At 56.0% G+C, this 16,220-nt stretch overlaps 4 protein-coding genes across 6 annotated transcripts; all 4 read left to right on the plus strand.

The window, feature by feature from the left end:
• Positions 1-658: 658 nt before the first annotated feature.
• LOC128949602 (phospholipase A2, membrane associated-like) lies at positions 659-3,086 on the plus strand. Its single transcript, XM_054294486.1, has 4 exons — positions 659-695; positions 1,372-1,516; positions 1,731-1,837; positions 2,941-3,086. The coding sequence occupies exons 1-4, from the start codon at positions 659-661 to the stop codon at positions 3,084-3,086; spliced, it is 435 nt and encodes a 144-aa protein (XP_054150461.1).
• Positions 3,087-4,964: 1,878 nt separating this feature from the next.
• On the plus strand, positions 4,965-6,365 carry LOC128949600 (basic phospholipase A2 Sms-N6-like). Of its 3 annotated transcripts, XM_054294483.1 has the most exons (5): positions 4,965-5,032; positions 5,389-5,441; positions 5,709-5,853; positions 5,959-6,065; positions 6,141-6,311. In XM_054294483.1, exons 2-5 carry the CDS (start codon positions 5,402-5,404, stop codon positions 6,263-6,265), a joined length of 417 nt encoding a protein of 138 aa, XP_054150458.1. In that variant the 5' UTR covers positions 4,965-5,032; positions 5,389-5,401; the 3' UTR covers positions 6,266-6,311. The 3 variants fall into 3 exon arrangements, with proteins under 3 accessions (XP_054150458.1, XP_054150459.1, XP_054150457.1); XM_054294484.1 differs by lacking the exon at positions 5,959-6,065 and having other exon boundaries at positions 6,141-6,365; XM_054294482.1 differs by having other exon boundaries at positions 5,959-6,311.
• An 813-nt stretch (positions 6,366-7,178) lies between these two features.
• On the plus strand, positions 7,179-8,438 carry LOC128949567 (phospholipase A2, membrane associated-like). Its single transcript, XM_054294441.1, has 4 exons — positions 7,179-7,253; positions 7,425-7,551; positions 8,109-8,215; positions 8,311-8,438. Exons 1-4 carry the CDS (start codon positions 7,214-7,216, stop codon positions 8,436-8,438), a joined length of 402 nt encoding a protein of 133 aa, XP_054150416.1. The 5' UTR covers positions 7,179-7,213.
• Positions 8,439-11,130: 2,692 nt separating this feature from the next.
• Positions 11,131-12,352, plus strand: LOC128949568 (basic phospholipase A2 caudoxin-like). Its single transcript, XM_054294442.1, has 4 exons — positions 11,131-11,158; positions 11,289-11,436; positions 11,625-11,731; positions 12,210-12,352. Exons 1-4 carry the CDS (start codon positions 11,131-11,133, stop codon positions 12,350-12,352), a joined length of 426 nt encoding a protein of 141 aa, XP_054150417.1.
• Positions 12,353-16,220: the final 3,868 nt, after the last annotated feature.

A 16,220-nucleotide genomic window follows, 5' to 3' on the forward strand; every position in this document is an offset into this window, starting at 1 on the left:
GATTCAACAGCCCCCGAGGTGCCATCCTGAGTGTAAATCACTTTTGTCCCACTTCTCCAGCCACCAAATCCCATGGATTTTAAAACCATGGCCATGGCCAAGGCCTCGAGTGGCCTCATGCAGGGATGGAGATGGATTCATGCCCAGTGATGAGCAGGATGATGCAGGGAGGGTTGGTGCTCACTGCAGTGGGAAAACTCTTGGTTTTTGGGGAAGAGAAGGATGGGAATCAGCTCCCTGTCCCAGGCAAGCCTGGCTTAGGACAGCTGACACCATCAGCACAGACAGGAGGGGGTGGGCCTGGCAGGGATATAAACCCACCCTGCTGAGCTGGCAGCGCTGCACCGCAGGTCCAGGCAGGGTGAGAGGAGGGGATTTCACTGCCCTGGTGCTCTTCAGGCAGCTCAGGGTGTGGGGGGAAGGCTGCAGCTCCTGAGCTGCTCCAGCAGCCCCAGGCAGGACAAACCACTGTGTCCCTGCCAAGCCCCACATCCCAAATGGGATACAGAGCCGGCAGGATTCACCTGGGGATGCTTCCAGGGCTGTGCACCCACAGGGACAGCAGTGTCACCTGAGGCACTGCCTGGGGGCACCCAGCTCCTCTGGTGAAGCTCCTGGATCATCACCCATCCTTGTTCCCTTCCCAGGGCAGCCCAGGATGAGGAATCTGCTCCTTGCCGTGCTCCTGGCTTGTGGTAAGTGCCCTGCTGTGCCTGGCCAGGCCAGAACCCACCCACAAACCCTGAGCCTCTGTGCACAGTTCAGGTTTTTGTTCAAATCTGGCAGTTTCTCTCTAGTGCTTCACGTAGATCTGCTGCAGTCCTGGAGGGCTGGTGAGGGGGAGCCTTTGGGATGTCCAGATTTCTTTTGGGAGGCCCTTGAAGCCTGTTGTCACCTTTCCTGCCTGTGCCAAGCCCATGGCTGATCCTGGTGATGGGGGATTGCAGTTTGCAGCAGGCAGAGCCTGTCTAGAGGGCAAAATATCTTGTGGCAGACTAAATCCAGAGGCTGTGAAAGCCAGACTGCAAAAGCCACTCTCCCTGAGAGGAGGCTGGGCTGAGAGGAGGCTGTGGCTGCCCCAGTCCTGGAAGTGTCCAAGGCCAGGTTGGATGAGGCTTGGAGCAAGCTGGGATAGTGGAAGGTGTCCCTGCCCATGGCAGGACGTGGAACAAAGCCAGATGGGCTTTGAGGTTCCTTTCAGCCCAAACCATTCTATGATTCCATAATTCTGGAGCAGGGGATAGAGCTTCTCACGGTTCCACTCCTGAAAGCGCCCGTTTGGGCAGTGCCAGCGCAGGGTGATGCCCGTGCCCGGTGCAGGGATGCCCGCGGGTCCCTGCCCTGCCCTGCCCAGCCCCGCTGTGCCCCCAGGGCTGCTCCGGGCCGGCGGCTCCGTGCTGGAGCTGGAGCGGATGATCCGGGCGGCCACGGGCAGGAGCGCGCTGCTCTCCTACAGCTGGTACGGCTGCTTCTGCGGCATCGGCGGCTCCGGGAGCCCCGTGGATGCCACGGACCGGTGAGTACCGGGCGGCCTCACCGCCCCCAGCCCCCGAGGAGGCGCTCGCTGGCTGCCCCCAGCGCTGGGGGGTTTGCACCGCTCCCCAGCCACGTCCCGCTGTTCCCCTGCCACCTCTCTCGCTGGTGGCCTTCAGTCTGAGGCTGGACCTTCCCCTGGCCTCCAGCCGTGCCGGGGGGCTCTGGGGCCGCGCTTTGACCTGGTGTCCCCGCAGGTGCTGCCAAGCCCACGACTGCTGCTACAGGAGGCTGAGGGAGGGCAGCTGCAGCCCCCTGATCACCCCGTACAGCTTCACCGCCAGCGACGGGAACATCACCTGCAGTGAGTACAGAGCGGGCAGTGGGCAGCAGCACCGCCCCCAGACCCATCCCAATCCCATCCCCATTCCCAGTCCCATCACAGTCCATCCCAGTCCCATCCCATCCCCATCCCCATCCTGATCCCAGTCCCCATCCCCATCTCCATCTCCATTCCAGTCCCGGGCCTCATCCCCATCCCTATCCCATCCCCATCCCCATCCCCATTCCAGCTCCCATCCCCATCCCATCCCCATCCCTATCCCATTCCCAATCCCATCCCAATCTCATCCCAGTTCCCATCCCCAGACCCATCCCCTCCCCATCTCATCCCATCCCCATCCCATCCCATCCTATCCCCATTCCTATCCCAATCCCATCCCCATCCCATCCCAATCCCAATCCTGTCTCCATCCCCATCCCCAGCCCAGCCCCATCCCCATGCCCATCCCCATCCCTATCCCCATCCCCTCCCCATCCCCAGCCCCATCCCAATCCCAATCCCAATCCCAATCCCAATCCCAGTTCCCATCCCCATCCCAGCCCCCAGCCCCATCCCCATTCCGATCCCCTCCCCATCCCCTCCCAGTCCAATCCCCATTCCAGTCCCCAGCCCCATCCCATCCTCATCCCAATCCCCATCCCAGCCCCATCCCCATCCCCATTCTAGTTCCTATCCCCTTCCCAATCCCATCCCCAGCCCCATCCCAATCCCAATCCCAATCCCAGTCCCAGTCCCCATCCCCATCCCAGTCCCATCCCCATCCCCATCCCCATCCCAGTCCCCATCCCCAGCCCCATCCCCATCCCAGTCCCATCCCCATCCCCATCCCAGTCCCCATCCCCATCCCCATCCCCATCCCCATCCCAGTCCCCATCCCCAGCCCCAGCCCCAGCCCCATCCCCCTTCCCATCCCAATCCCAGTCCCCATCCCAGTCCCCATCCCCGAGCAGGGCACACACGGGAGCTGCTGAATCCATCCCCGGCTGAATCCATCCCCGTTCCCGCCCGGCCGTGCTGATTAAACGGGCACTGAGGGTGTGTGCAGGGCGAGTCCCGGCACACGCTGCTCTCTCCCCTGCCCCGGGGGGATAAAGGCACCGCAGGGCCCCGTGCTGCCCCCGCAGGTACCGAGCAGAGCTGGTGCCAGAGGGAGACCTGCCTGTGCGACACCGCGGTGGCCTCGTGCTTCGCCAGCTCCCTGCCCTCCTACAACCACTCCTACCGCTTCTACTTCAAGCTCAAGTGCCAAGGCAGCAAGCTCCAGTGCTGAGGAGGGCGAATCTGCACACAGAGCTCTAGGTTTTGCTTTTCCCCAGCAAGAAAAGCTTGGGCTGGGGGCTCACTAAAGGCAGAGCCCCCGAGGCTCCCTGTGAGTGCAGCTCGGGGTGAGAAGGGCACACACACCATGGATGGAGAGCCACCAGTTCCTGGAAAGTCATACCAGCTTCCTCTTTTGTGTCCCTTCCTCCTCTCTTGATTTCATTTCCCAGCAAAGATAACAGATACAATAAAAGGGATGCAAACTGGTTCTCCATGGTGTTTTTCTGTAAGGGCTGCTGAGATTGAGGCACTGCAATGGTGGCTGCTGAGTTTGGGGAGCAGTTCTGCATCCCTCAGCCACACCATCTCCTGACACCCCAAAACTGCCATGGGCTGTAATTCACACACCTATCCCAATGTGGAGCTAGAAGATTGGGAAACAGGGTGCCCAGAGCAGCTGTGGCTGCCCCTGGATCCCTGGCAGTGCCCAAGGCCAGGCTGGATGGGGCTGGGACCAACCTGGGACAGTGGAAGGTGTCCCTGCTCATCCCACTGGATGAGTTTTAAGGTCCCTTCCAGCCCAAACCAATCTGGGATTCTATGAATCTCCAATTCCCAGCTCAGAGGGCACATCCCAACAGCTTTGTGAGGAACGCTAACAGAACAGTCCCAGGAATGCAAGAAGAGGCTTCACATCACAGCAATTTCTAAGCTGGATGTCATTTTTCTGTTCCTCTTGTCCAGCCCAAAGCACAGCTCAGCACAGGGAGAAGCTCACGGGAGTATCCCCAGGATCTTCTGGGATGTTTGGCTTGTGGCACGTGAGGATTTTACTAGCAATGACACAACTGCTCTTTGATATCTATTTCCTGCTATAAACAATTCCATATAAAGCATTTCATAGAAACACATTTTGTTATGCAAACACACTAAAAGCAGGAAAACAGCACAAATACATAAATTAATTGCAAATTATTTATGCGGCAGTAATTAGCCAGAGGAGCATTAATGGGCTGTAAGCAATTCAGATAAGCACAAGGCACATGTCAGCCAAGAAGCATCACTCATGACACCAAACTGGAGCCAGAATCAGGGCTTGGCTGAAAACTTGGTCAGTGGAGGACAAGAAAAAACTGTTTTTCCAGCACAAAAGACAAAAGGCAGACAAGTCACCTTCCTTCCTTAAGTCACCTCCCAAACCAAATCAGTCTGGGATTCCATAACTCTTGGAAATAAGAGTTAAAGAATAATCATCCACAGAGGAAGGAAGATTGCAAAGCCTTGACCACATACATTAGACAAGTGCTAATTTAGGAGGGCAGTTGATGACTGAATGGTGTAATGAGGGGGTGGGAAAACCTCAAGGAGAGAAATAAGGGGAAGCTGGGCTTTCTCACCTCAGAAGATTAATTTTGCTTCTGTTTTCTCATGGTGAGTGAGAATCATCCGGTGTCTGCCCAGCCTCGTGACTCTGGGAACTGCACACTTAGAGATGGCTTCAGTATTGCCCACAGACTTTGCCCAAAGAAGTGATAACTCTCCTTGAGCCACCTTACACCTTCTTGAGCCACCTTACACCTCCTTGGAAGCCCCAAATTTGCTGTGTCCATGCCCATCTTGAACCAGAGCTGTTCTTTTCCCCCTGATGTGGCTCCTTGGTGCTGGGCAGGGCAGAGGAGGAGCATCTCTGGCTGAGATGCTGAGTGTGTTTGCTTCCTCCTCAGGCTGGAAGTGACGCTGCTTTTCCACCTCATCCCACCCAGCACCCACCCGTGCGTGGGGTCCGGGGCTGGGGCCTCGGGGGATTTCTGGCATTCCTCAAAAGGGGAAGGATGGCACCTTCTCCTCTGCAGGGAAGCCCAGTCAGCGAGTTTTGGGTGAGGCAGATGGGAGCAAGCTATATAAAGCAAGCAGAGCTGGCTACAGGGCACTGCAAGCCAGCAGGGCTTTCCCAAGGTAAGTGGGGATGGAGGATTGCTTTCCCTCTTCTCCTCCTCTCACCAGGAGCTGTGCAAGTGCCATGCTGGGAAGCAGGATTGAAGGAGATGCTGCCTGAGATGCCAGCCCAGAAGAAGAGCAGCCCTTGAGGGCTGAACATCCCTCCAATTTTTCTCCCTTTCTCCTGGTTCTGCTTTTCCCCACCTCTCCCCCATCTGATTCCCATCCCTGATGCTTTGTGCTGAAACAAGGGGGCATCTTTACCCCCTCATTGCTCCTACTCCCCAGAGAGAGGGAGAACCTCTGCTCCTGGATGATGAGGAAAGAAAGAAGGTGGTTGGTGTAACAGGGAATGGTTTGGTTTCCTCTCCCAGTGCCGTCAGAAGGATGAACTCTCTCCTCGGCCTCTCTGTGCTCTTTGTGTGGGGTAAGTGTCCTCCCTCAGTCCCAAGGCTCTCTGTGCAGTTACATCCATTGAAAGTAGGACCAGGCTGGTGATTTCTCCACCTCTCCCCATCACCAGCTCTCCAGACATGCCACAGCTCTCCCATGCCAAGCTGGGAGCACATTTCCTCTCTGTTTGGTTATAATTTCTAAAACATCCCCACCCTGGTGCCAGTGTGGGGGCTGGAGGGATGGAGCTGCTGTTGGGGGGCAGGGAATCAGCGTGGTCTCCCTGATTTCCCCCCTTCAGGCTTGTCCCCAGCCCACGGGAGCCTCTTGCAGCTGCACCAGATGATCTCAGAGGCGACAGGGAAAAACGCTTTTCTGTACTACGGCTTCTACGGCTGCTACTGCGGGCTGGGGGGCAGGGGGCAGCCCAAGGATGCCACAGACAGGTGAGAATCCACTTAAAAACCCCCTGCCTGGACACCTTCTTGAATATTTTTAAATTTGTGGCATGAGGGGGAGAAAATGCCACTCCCTAAAGCTTCAATCTCCAGATGTTGTCAGCTGCACGATGCTTGCTACGACAGCCTCCTGAGACACGACTGTGATGCCAAGGCACGCCCCTACTACTACAGCTGGCACCACGGCAGGCTCTCCTGCGGTGAGTACGGCCCTGGAAAAGGGGGTGCCATCCCCCCTAGGCCGGGGCTGACCCTGGGCTCCCCCTGTCCCGCAGGTCAGGGCTCCCGGTGCGACTTCTTGTCCTGCGAGTGCGACCGCAGCCTGGCGCTGTGCCTGAGGAGAAACGCCTGGAGCTACCAGAGACGCTACAGGTTCTACCCCAACTGGCTGTGCCGGTGATGGGAGCTGGGATGCGGCCCCGAAACGCCAGGAGACCCCAGAAGCGCTGCCGGCCCTACCCCAACAACCTGTGCCCGTGATGGGAGCCGGGATCGCCCTCCATCCCTCTGCCTGTGCTGGCCACACCAGGGCCGCTGTAAATCAAACCAGCGCGGAAATAAACAGTGCTCTTGTTCAACATCCCCGGTCCTCTGAGAGCTGCTGCTGCTGGGCAGGGAGAGAAATCCCCGTAAATAATCAACATCTTCCCAAAACTTTCCAAGAACTCGGGCTCGGCCCCTGCGTCACCCGCGGCCGAGGGGGCTGGCCGGGGGAAGGGGCGTAGCATCCTGGCTTAGGACGGACGAGTCCTCCTGGAGCTTCCAGCTGGGCTGCGCACGGAGGGACAGACGGACAGCGAGCAAGGGCCCCGGTGAGCAATGCCCCCAACTCCGCTGCTGTGGGGAGAAAAATCCGGGGGGATGTGGGGAGGAGGCAGCGAGCGGCCCGTGCCGGTGGGGAAAGGGAAATCGCTTCCAAAGGGAAACCGTGCGGGGCTGCCCTGAGCGGGGAGAGCTGCGCTGGGTGCCAAAAACGATGGGACCGGAGGTGAGAGGGGCTGAGGGGTGGGACAGGAGCTGAGAGGTGCTGGAGGGGTGGGACAGGAGCTGAGAGGTGCTGAGGGGTGGGACAGGAGCTGAGGGATGGGACAGGAGCTGAGGGATGGGACAGGAGCTGAGAGGTGCTGAGGGGTGGGACAGGAGCTGGGGATGCTCAGCAGGTGACACCACTCGCTCTCAGCCAAGAAGCAGCAACGCTGGTGCGAGGGGGCACAGCTGCTTTCCTCCCTCCAGATTTTGGGGTTGATCCGATTTCAGAGGAAGCTTCTCACGGCTGCTCCTACCAAACTCCACGCTGCCTGGCTGAGCCTGTGCCCTGTTTCTCCTCCCAGGCCCAGGTGAGAGGAAGATGAAGGTCCTGCTGGTGCTGACGATGCTGTTTGCCTGCAGTAAGTGCATCCCCGACCCACAGACGGGAGCCAGGCTCATCCCCAAACTGCTGTGCACTCCTCAGGGGGACTCCCAGCAAAGCCTCCTTCCCACCCCAGTTCCCCAGGCCTCATAACTCATAACAGGCACATAACTCACAAAAACCAAATCACATTTTACCGTCACTCTAGGTGTGTTCACAGCGCACGGGAAGCACCCACGCCCGTTCACACCGGGACTCGAGGGAAGCACCGTGGGAAACCTGACTGCCCATGGATGCTACAGGGGATGGGGCACCTCGAGGGCTTCGGTGGATCGGTACAGGCAACGCTGGTCCCACAGGGCTAACGCTGGTCCCACAGGGCTAACACTGCCCCAGAGAGCTAACGCTGCCCCACAGGGCTAACGCTGGTCACAGAGAGCTAACGCTGGTCCCACAGGGTAACGCTGGGTAACTCCGGGGCTCTGCATCACCCCAGCAGCCCCCGCCGAAGCTTTGCAAAATGCAGACCGGGTGCTTGGCAGCAGCAGCAGGAAGGCATCAGGTTTTCGGGAAGCAGGGAAGGCGATGCAGGGCTCACCCCTAACTCCATCCCGGAGAGGGCAGGGCGCTGCCAGGGACAGCGCCCGGTCCGTGGGATGGCACCAGAGCAGGGGGACGTTCCTGGAGCCGGGATGCGGGGCAGGGCTTGCAGGGGGAGGCAGAGGCTTGGCGTGGGAACGGGCAGGACAGAGGAGGCTCTGGGCGATGCGGAGCAGGAGGAGGCAGAGCTGGCACAGCCTGTGTCAGCAGCCGGTGCCGCACGCAGGAAATGGATCTCTCGGCTGTCCGGGTGCCACGCTCCCGACGAGGCCGGGCTCTGCTCCTCCCGCAGGTGCTGCCTGCTCCGAGCCTGCTGCTATGCCAGGCTGGCAGCGCGGCGCTGCCCGGCGGGACCGGCCCAGCCGCTGTCTGCGCCCCGGGCAGGGATCCCCGCCTGCAGTGAGTGCTCGGGACGCCCCTTCCCGCACCATCCCCCGTCCGCGGCCCCTGTCCCGGGCTGCTCCGAGCTCCCAGCCCGCTGTCGGTGCCCGCAGGTTCGGGGACGCGCTGCCAGCGAGGCGCCTGCAGGTGCGAGAGGGCGATGCTGCTGTGCCGGGCTCGCCTGGGCCGGGCTCAGCTCCGCCGCCGCGCCGGGTGCCGGGGACGAGCCGGGCGCTGCTGAAGCGAGAACTCCCTGTGCCGGACCATCTCCGGGCTGATCGGCGAGGGGACGGCGCCGGCAGCGCCTCCCAGCCCTGCCGAGTCTCCCCCTCGGGGCCTTTGGGCTTCCAGGCGAGGACAGGAGCCCTCCGAGGAGGGGCAGCGGCGCTCCCCGAGCTGCAGCACAGCACAACAAGGGAGGAGGGGACCCCTGTCCCGGGATGGGGAGCGTCCCCCGGGCAGCCCGTCCGCTCCCTCCGCTTCTGCTTCTCAGCAAATTCCCTCCTGTCGCTCCAAAATAAAACCAGAGAGCCCAAAGCACCGGTTCGCAGCGTGCAGTGACTCGGCTGAGCCCAGCGAGCACCCCTCACTCTCAGACAGGTTTCCTGTTGAAGTATCCCGCAAAAATGACACTTGGGAGGTGACACAACTCACCCCTGAACTGCCCCAACTCAGCTCTAAACCTTCGGGCTCTGAAAATGCCCAGTTTTCCTGAGAGAGGGAGAATGGGGCTGGAGGAAGGGCTGGGGGCAGGCACGATGCCATGGGAGGGCCGGGCTTGGACCTGGATGATCCTTGTGGGTCCCTTCCAGCTCGAGACATTCTGTGATCCCCCAAATCTCTGCTGTGACACCATGGCCGGGAGCTTGCGTCACACCCAGCGCTGAGCAAAACAGAGTTCTCACCAGAAAAGAATGTTTTGGCCCAATTCTGCAACAACCCTGAGCACATTCCTCAGGAAAAGGCAGCTCAGGCAGCGGCTGCTTCCCCGCACTTCAGCATCCCCAGGTTTTGTGCCTCGGGGTGCTGACCCCGGCAGGTCTCCAGGCTCCAAACCGCCTTAGGGGGGCTCAGCAAGGAAATAAAGCCACAGAAACAGCAACAAAACACTTTCCTCAGGGGCTGAGGCTCAGCTGGAATTGCCACCCTGGGTTGCCCCATAGCTGCCGTCAATGGCACCAGGAAATAGCCCTGAAATCAGCGATGCTGACAGGGAATCTCCGTGTGCAATCCCGGGGGAGAGGAGGAAGGAGCTCTCTGCCCAGCAGCTGATAATTGCAGGGCATAAATCAAGGATCAAACCCTCACCGAGAGCATGGATAGCCCAGACAGATTGCAGGCTGGGACAAACTGAATTACACTCTCCCTTTGTAAATTCTGGGTGAATTTTAACCACCCGTGAATTTTCCTGCTTGGACATCCGACTGTACAAACCCATTCATACAAATCCTCCAGATGCTGATGGTTTGGCTCAGAGGCTGCAGCCCCTCAGAGCATTGCAATACACTGGGCTGCAAGAGTTGTGGTTTTCATACTATGAAACAAAATCCACAGCTTCCCAGGAGGCATTTGGCTTGGAGGCAGCTTATTTCCCGTTTGGAGAAGGGATCCTGCAAACCTGCCACAGGTAGAGGGGCTGGGGTGCAGAGGCTCTCAGTGGAGCTCAGCCAGTTTGATGGACAAGAATATCCCTTATTCCCCTGTGATAAAACTGTTTGTGGACTTGGAAAATCCTGAATTACAGCAAATCCTGGTTTAGCCAATTAACTCAACACCACCCCAGGGGACAACTTAAATTAGCCCAGAGAGGTGATGAGGCAAAGGGCCCACGGCAGAGGGGGGAAGAGATTTTGCTGAGCTGAGTTCCCTTCTCTCAGCACCTCTCTGATTCCCACACAAGTTGCATCCTTGTTCCCTGCCTCAGTTTCCCTACCAGCCCTGGGGGGGTTTCCTCCCCTGCCTCAGTGCCAGCCCATGCTGGCGTTCCCCAAAAAGCACCACAGAGCAGCTGCAATCTCTGCCAGAAGGTATCTGCTAACTGATTGCTCAGTACCACCAATTTAATCAGAGATTCTCCCCGAGCAAATGACACAAGCAGTCTCTTTTCCCTCACCTTCCATCATACATCACTTCCATTTTTTCTTCTCTGCCACTTGCCTTATTTTGCTTCTAAATAAAGATGAACCACACACCTCACGCCATGAGGTATTTGAGAGTAAAACAGTGCCCAGCACACATGGGGAGAGGGATGGAGCATCCCCACATGCAGGGGGCATCTGGGCACTGGGAAAGCCCCACCAGCAAGAAAGTCACCAACCACGGCCTCTGCTCAGCTCTGTCTCCAGCCACAGCCATTCTGCAGACCATGGGACCTTCCTCCCCTCCCAATGCTGCCTCTCAGCCACTCTGGTAAGTTGGAAGGGGAGGAATCTTTGCTCTGGCTGCATTTTCCCCCTGCCCAGCTAAGCCAGGATGGAAACAGTAAGGCACAGAATGATGTTTTCTAGCCAAGGCATCAAAAAAATCTGTCGTCCAAGAAGAAAGTGGATCATGGAATCACAGACTCCTCAGACAACCTCATTCCACCCCCTGCCATGGGCAAGAACACCTCATGCTAAGTGGCTCCTGTTCTCCCTCAAGTTCTTTCATTTTACTCAGGGAAGCACTGGGAATGCTGAGACACCCACAGACTCAGCCCCAGGCTGCTCCACACATCCCAAACCTCCTGCCAAGGCCTCCCCCACAGAAGGCACCCCACAGCCTCCAGCAGTGCCAGGACACCTGCACAGCAGCGGGACCAGTGTGGTGAGCACTGTCAATATTTGCCCACTCTGAGCTCCCCAGAGGAGGGGCCCTGCTGAGGGTGCACAGCCATAAAAGGTGGGACCAGCAGCACCTTGGGCTCACCGAAGCCCAGAGCTGCCTCTGCCAGGATGAAGCTCCTCTCGCTGCTCCTCTTCTGTGAGTATCCCCCGGGAAAGCTCCCAGGCCCTGCCCACAGCCAGGTGGGCACGGTGAGATGCCCATTTTTGCTGTGGAAAGGTGGCACGGGAGGTTGCTCTCCCTGATGCTCTTAACCCACCTTCTGCAGTCCTAGGACTGGCCCTTGCCAGCTGCAACCTGGCCCAGTTTGCAGCGATGATTAAGCAGAAGACGGGGAAATCGGCGCTGGCTTACAACGGGTACGGCTGCTACTGCGGCTGGGGCGGCTCCAAGCAGCCCCTGGATGCCACTGACAGGTACTGAGAGCCCCCAGCTGGGTACAGCGCTGCAATCTCCCTCCTGCTCCTGGGGGTGGAAGCAGCAATGAGAAAATTGTTGCTTGTCCGTAAAGTCTCTGCAGAAGTGGCTCAGCAGCAGAGATGCAGTGGGTGATGTTTCACCTTGCTGTCCCACCTGTCCCTGACCTCGGCTCTCCTGCCCCCAGGTGCTGCCACGCCCACGACTGCTGCTACAAGAAATTGGTGGCCGCCGGCTGCAGACCCAAGACGACCACCTACAAATACAGCTTCGGAAAAAACCAAATCACCTGCGGTGAGAGCGGGGCCGGGGCAGAGCTCTGAGCGGGGAGCCACCCACACCCGGGGAGCCTGGCTTCCAGCATCCCCTTTAGATCACCCTGGCCTGGAAATCACACACACAGGGAAGTGGGTGGAAATACAGGAAAAGTGCCAGGAATAAGGCAAATAAGTATCTGCTGGGTTATGGTGAAGTTTTAGAGCTTGGGGACTTCCCAAGAGGCCAAACACCAAGGGTTTGAGAGGAGCCTCCCATGCTGGACGGGGACCTGGCACAGCTGCCCTGAGTGCTCATTGTCACAAAGCACATCCCAGAGATGCAGGCAAACACCCACAGACACATCAGAGACAAAGTGATGTGAATGCTCCACACCCCAGACACGAGACCACCTGAGACACCCCAAACTCAACACAGGGGCTGTGGGGACGGTCAGAAAACACCCCCTGACCCTCACACCCTTCCCCTGCCTCCATCCTCCCCAATTTTCTTCCAGGAAACGGGAAGCCGTGCCAGAAGCGGGCGTGTGAGTGCGACAAGAGGGCGGTGGAGTGTTTCCAGAGGGCAGCCAGCTCCTACCGCAAATCCTACAGCAACTACCCCAACTCCAAGTGCAGGGGCAAGACACCCTCCTGCTGAGCACTGCTGCCATGGCCCAGCTCCAAACCTGGCAGGAACCATCACAACTGGGGTTTCTGCCATGCTCCTGCTCCAAACCTGGCAGGAACCATCACAACTGGTGGGTTCTGCCATGCTCCTGCTCCAAACCTGCCAGGAACCATCACAACTGGTGGGTTCTGCCATGCTCCTGCTCCAAACCTGCCAGGAACCATCAGAACTGGGGTTTCTGCCATGCTCCTGCTCCAAACCTGCCAGGAACCATCACAACTGGTGGGTTCTGCCATGCTCCTGCTCCAAACCTGGCAGGAACCATCAGAACTGGAGGGTTCTGCCTTCCCTGTGGCATTGAAGAATTGTCCAACACCTTTCCCCAGAACCTTAGCACAGGGAAATCCTGCTTCCCATGGTTGAATAATTCCTAAAAATCAGGTAAAGCCTGCAAATAAAGATATGTTTCAAAATTGTGGCCAGTGTTGTGTTTTGGGAATCAGTGGTGGAAGGGGTAGCTAACAGCATGGACATTGAGGGCTGATTTTTCGAAGAAATGTTCTTTCCTGCATACATTTTTTCTGTAAAAATGACCAGAAGTAACATTCTAGCAGCCAACCAGTAAATCTTAAGAGCTCCAGAGGAAAAAAAAAAGCCCACAGAAACAGCAAGTGGCTGCTGCACCCCAGCCCCAAAGCAGGCTCCAAGGCCAGCTTCTCTGCAGGAGCTCAGCCTCAATCCACAATCCAGCCCCATCCCACCTCTAATGACTGTTATAGCAATTAATGCTCACTGAAGGCACAGGGCAGCCCAGTGGTGGCGTCTCAGAGGCTTGGGTGGCCCTTTCCTGCACACAGATGTCTCCTCAGGCTCCATGCAGACACCTTGTCCCACACCACAGCTGCACATGATCCCAAATTAGCCCTAATTAACTCTAATCAGCCAGGGCTGACTGCACCCTGGGCCTTGATGGAGGCACCTCCAGCTGTAATGATGCCTCTGAGATGTGATCTGCCTAAAATTAAGGAGTTTAAGAGTAATTTATTTGATTTCCACATCAGTGCTGAGGGCTCCTGCCTTGGTTAAGTGTTTCACTACAAGCAACAGCATCCCCACCCCAAGCTCCTACAGTAAATGTGGTATCTTTATAACTCCAAACCACCCATTTCTTCTCATTTTCTACAGGCAATAAGGATCCTAGAAGCTGAGACAGAGCCAATGCTGCCTTCTAAGGCTGGTGCTTGTACCTAGGAAGCTTCTAGGGACCACCCCACTGCTCAACACCAGCACAAACCACCTTCTTTTATCCCACACTGGATTATGGATCATTCTTCATCCCAATTTCTCTCCCTTTCCTGTTCTTTTATCTCACACTGGATAATGGATCACTTTTCATCCCAATTTCTCTCCCTTGCTGTTTTTTTACCCCACACTGGATTATGGATCATTCTTCATGGCCAGTTTCTCTCCCTTTCCTGTTCTTTTATCCCACACTGGATTCTGGATCATTCTTCATGCCCAATTTCTCTCCCTTGCTGTTTTTTCACCCCACACTGGATTATGGAGCATTCTTCATGGCCAATTTCTCTCCCTTTCCTGTTCTTTTATCTCACACTGGATTATGGAGCATTCTTCATGGCCAATTTCTCTCCCTTGCTGTTTTTTTACCCCACACTGGATTATGGAGCATTCTCCATCCCAATTTCTCTCCCTTTCCTGTTCTTTTATCCCACACTGGATTATGGAGCATTCTTCATCCCAATTTCTCTCCCTTTCTGTTCTTTTACCCCACACTGGATCATGGATCATTCTTCACCCCAATTTCTCTCCCTTTCTCTCCCTTTTCTGTTCTTTTATCCCACACTGGATTATGGATTATTTTTCATGCCCAATTTCTCTCCCTTTCTGCAGCTCCCAAAGCTCTGCAGGCATGGAGGCCATGGGTGATGTGGCAGAGCTGTGAGATAAACCAGAAGGCAGCTCCTAAGTAGGAACAAGGGAAAGGAGACACGGAGCAGCACGGGCAGAAACCCTTCCCATACACAGTCATGCTTATGGAGCTCAGCCAGAACCTGCTTAGAACTTCCAGTTCAACTGAATTCCAGACCTGCAGGGGCAGGATTTGGGAAAATAAGTCCAGGGAAGATGATGGAGGGAGACAGGAGGCAGGGACAGTGGTTTTCTACATCTTCCTGCTGTGTATTTGCCCTTGAGAGGCTCACAGTGACCCTGCTGCAGCAAGAGCCAGAACACCCTGCTATGTGTCAGCCAGCTGCTAAGAACAAACAGTCATCCTCCTCAGAGCCCAGGGGAACATCCAGGGCTCATTGTCCACCCCTGGCCCGTGGATTACGGAGCACTCAGCTCCACCAAGGAGTAAACACACACCATGGATGAATCATGGTGTTGTTCTGCTCTGCCCTCTTGCCTCCCTTCCTCCTCCCAGGAAAACCCACCATCAGTTTGCAAAGCAAATTCACTGCATAAACTGAGTTCTGTGAAGAACGTTGCACAAAGATTCCCTAGGGAAAAAAAAACCATAGATTGGGAAGGTGGAAATTTCAATGGGAAAAATGTGAAAGAGACAAAATCAGTTTTAACATCTTTGGATATGGAATGGCTGTGCAGGCACAAAGCTACCCTGGCAAGATAAAGGGAATTTGACTGGTTTGTCAAGATTTATGAGCCCAGCACACTAAGAGTTTATTTTAATTATATTACACTTGGAAATGAAAGCATTTTCAGCCCCAGATTTTGTTCATGTATCAGAGGCCACGAGCTGTGGGGCAGTCTCTCCCTCTGCTGTTGGTGCTGCTGTTGCAGACCCTCCTTTCCTCCTGCACACCACGGGCTGAGGTTTGGGTTCCCTCCTCACCCACTCCCTTCACAGCTCTCAGGCTCCAGGCAACAATGAATGCCTTGTCAGCTCTGGCTCCACAGGACAAAACCCCAAATCACTGAGATCAAATCTCTTACTCACAGTGCACAATTGCAATTTCTTATCTCTTCACACCTGCAGAACACACCTGCCTTTCAGACCAAAACACAGGACAGGGCAGGACACGGGTGACACAGTCACCTGCACTGCCTTGCCAAACCTGCTGTCACAATTTATCATCCCCTGAAAGAATTTGCACTTTCTTCCCACTAAGCTGTGACTCACCTCCCTTCCCACTACTGTAAAAATGACTGTCTTGGAGAAAGAGGAATTCCTACACCACCAGTTCTTACAGAAGAGTCCTTCCTTCTTACTCTTCAAGTACCAGCCCAGTTCTTGGCAGTTCAATAAAAAACCCATTAATATTCCCATGCTGATTTATAAACTTTTAAGCACAGACAAGTTTTTCAAATGCAACACTCCCTACTTTTAAAAAATCCCTCTCACCTCTGCCCTGGCTGATGAGGTGCCTCAGTGTGTAAGTGCACACGTGCTTTCCTCAAGCTTAGTGCTTGTTACAAGCCCAAAAACCCGAGTGGAGCCGAAACACTGGGAGCTATAAATCAAAGGCTGATCAGTCCCACAGCCCTTTCACCTAAAATCCAAATTCTCAGTCCTACAGTGGAAAACATCACAGGAGTCAAGCTCTGCATCCTACTTGGTGACCTCACTAAAATGGAATTTAGGAAGAAAAAAAAAACCTACCCTGGAAAAAAAGGTTGATTTATGAAGTGAAATAGGCAGGCTTTCCTGGGATCAATGCTGCTTGGGAGCTTCTTCCCAGGACTCTTGGTCCTTTGGCTATACTAATTTCATTTGGAGACTGACACCTATCCAGCTCCTGACTTGGACTAAAGCCCTGGAGTGGCCCAAAAGCTCTAGAACAGGGCAAAGGGAACAAGATCCCAGGTGTCCAAGTAACACCACTCATCAGAAACTTCAAGCCTGTTCCTGTCACAT

This window comes from Melozone crissalis, unplaced genomic scaffold (genome assembly GCF_028551555.1).
Source record: "Melozone crissalis strain CALT ecotype California unplaced genomic scaffold, PUWL_Pcris_2 ptg000251l_1, whole genome shotgun sequence".
In the NCBI taxonomy this organism is placed as follows: domain Eukaryota; kingdom Metazoa; phylum Chordata; class Aves; order Passeriformes; family Passerellidae; genus Melozone; species Melozone crissalis.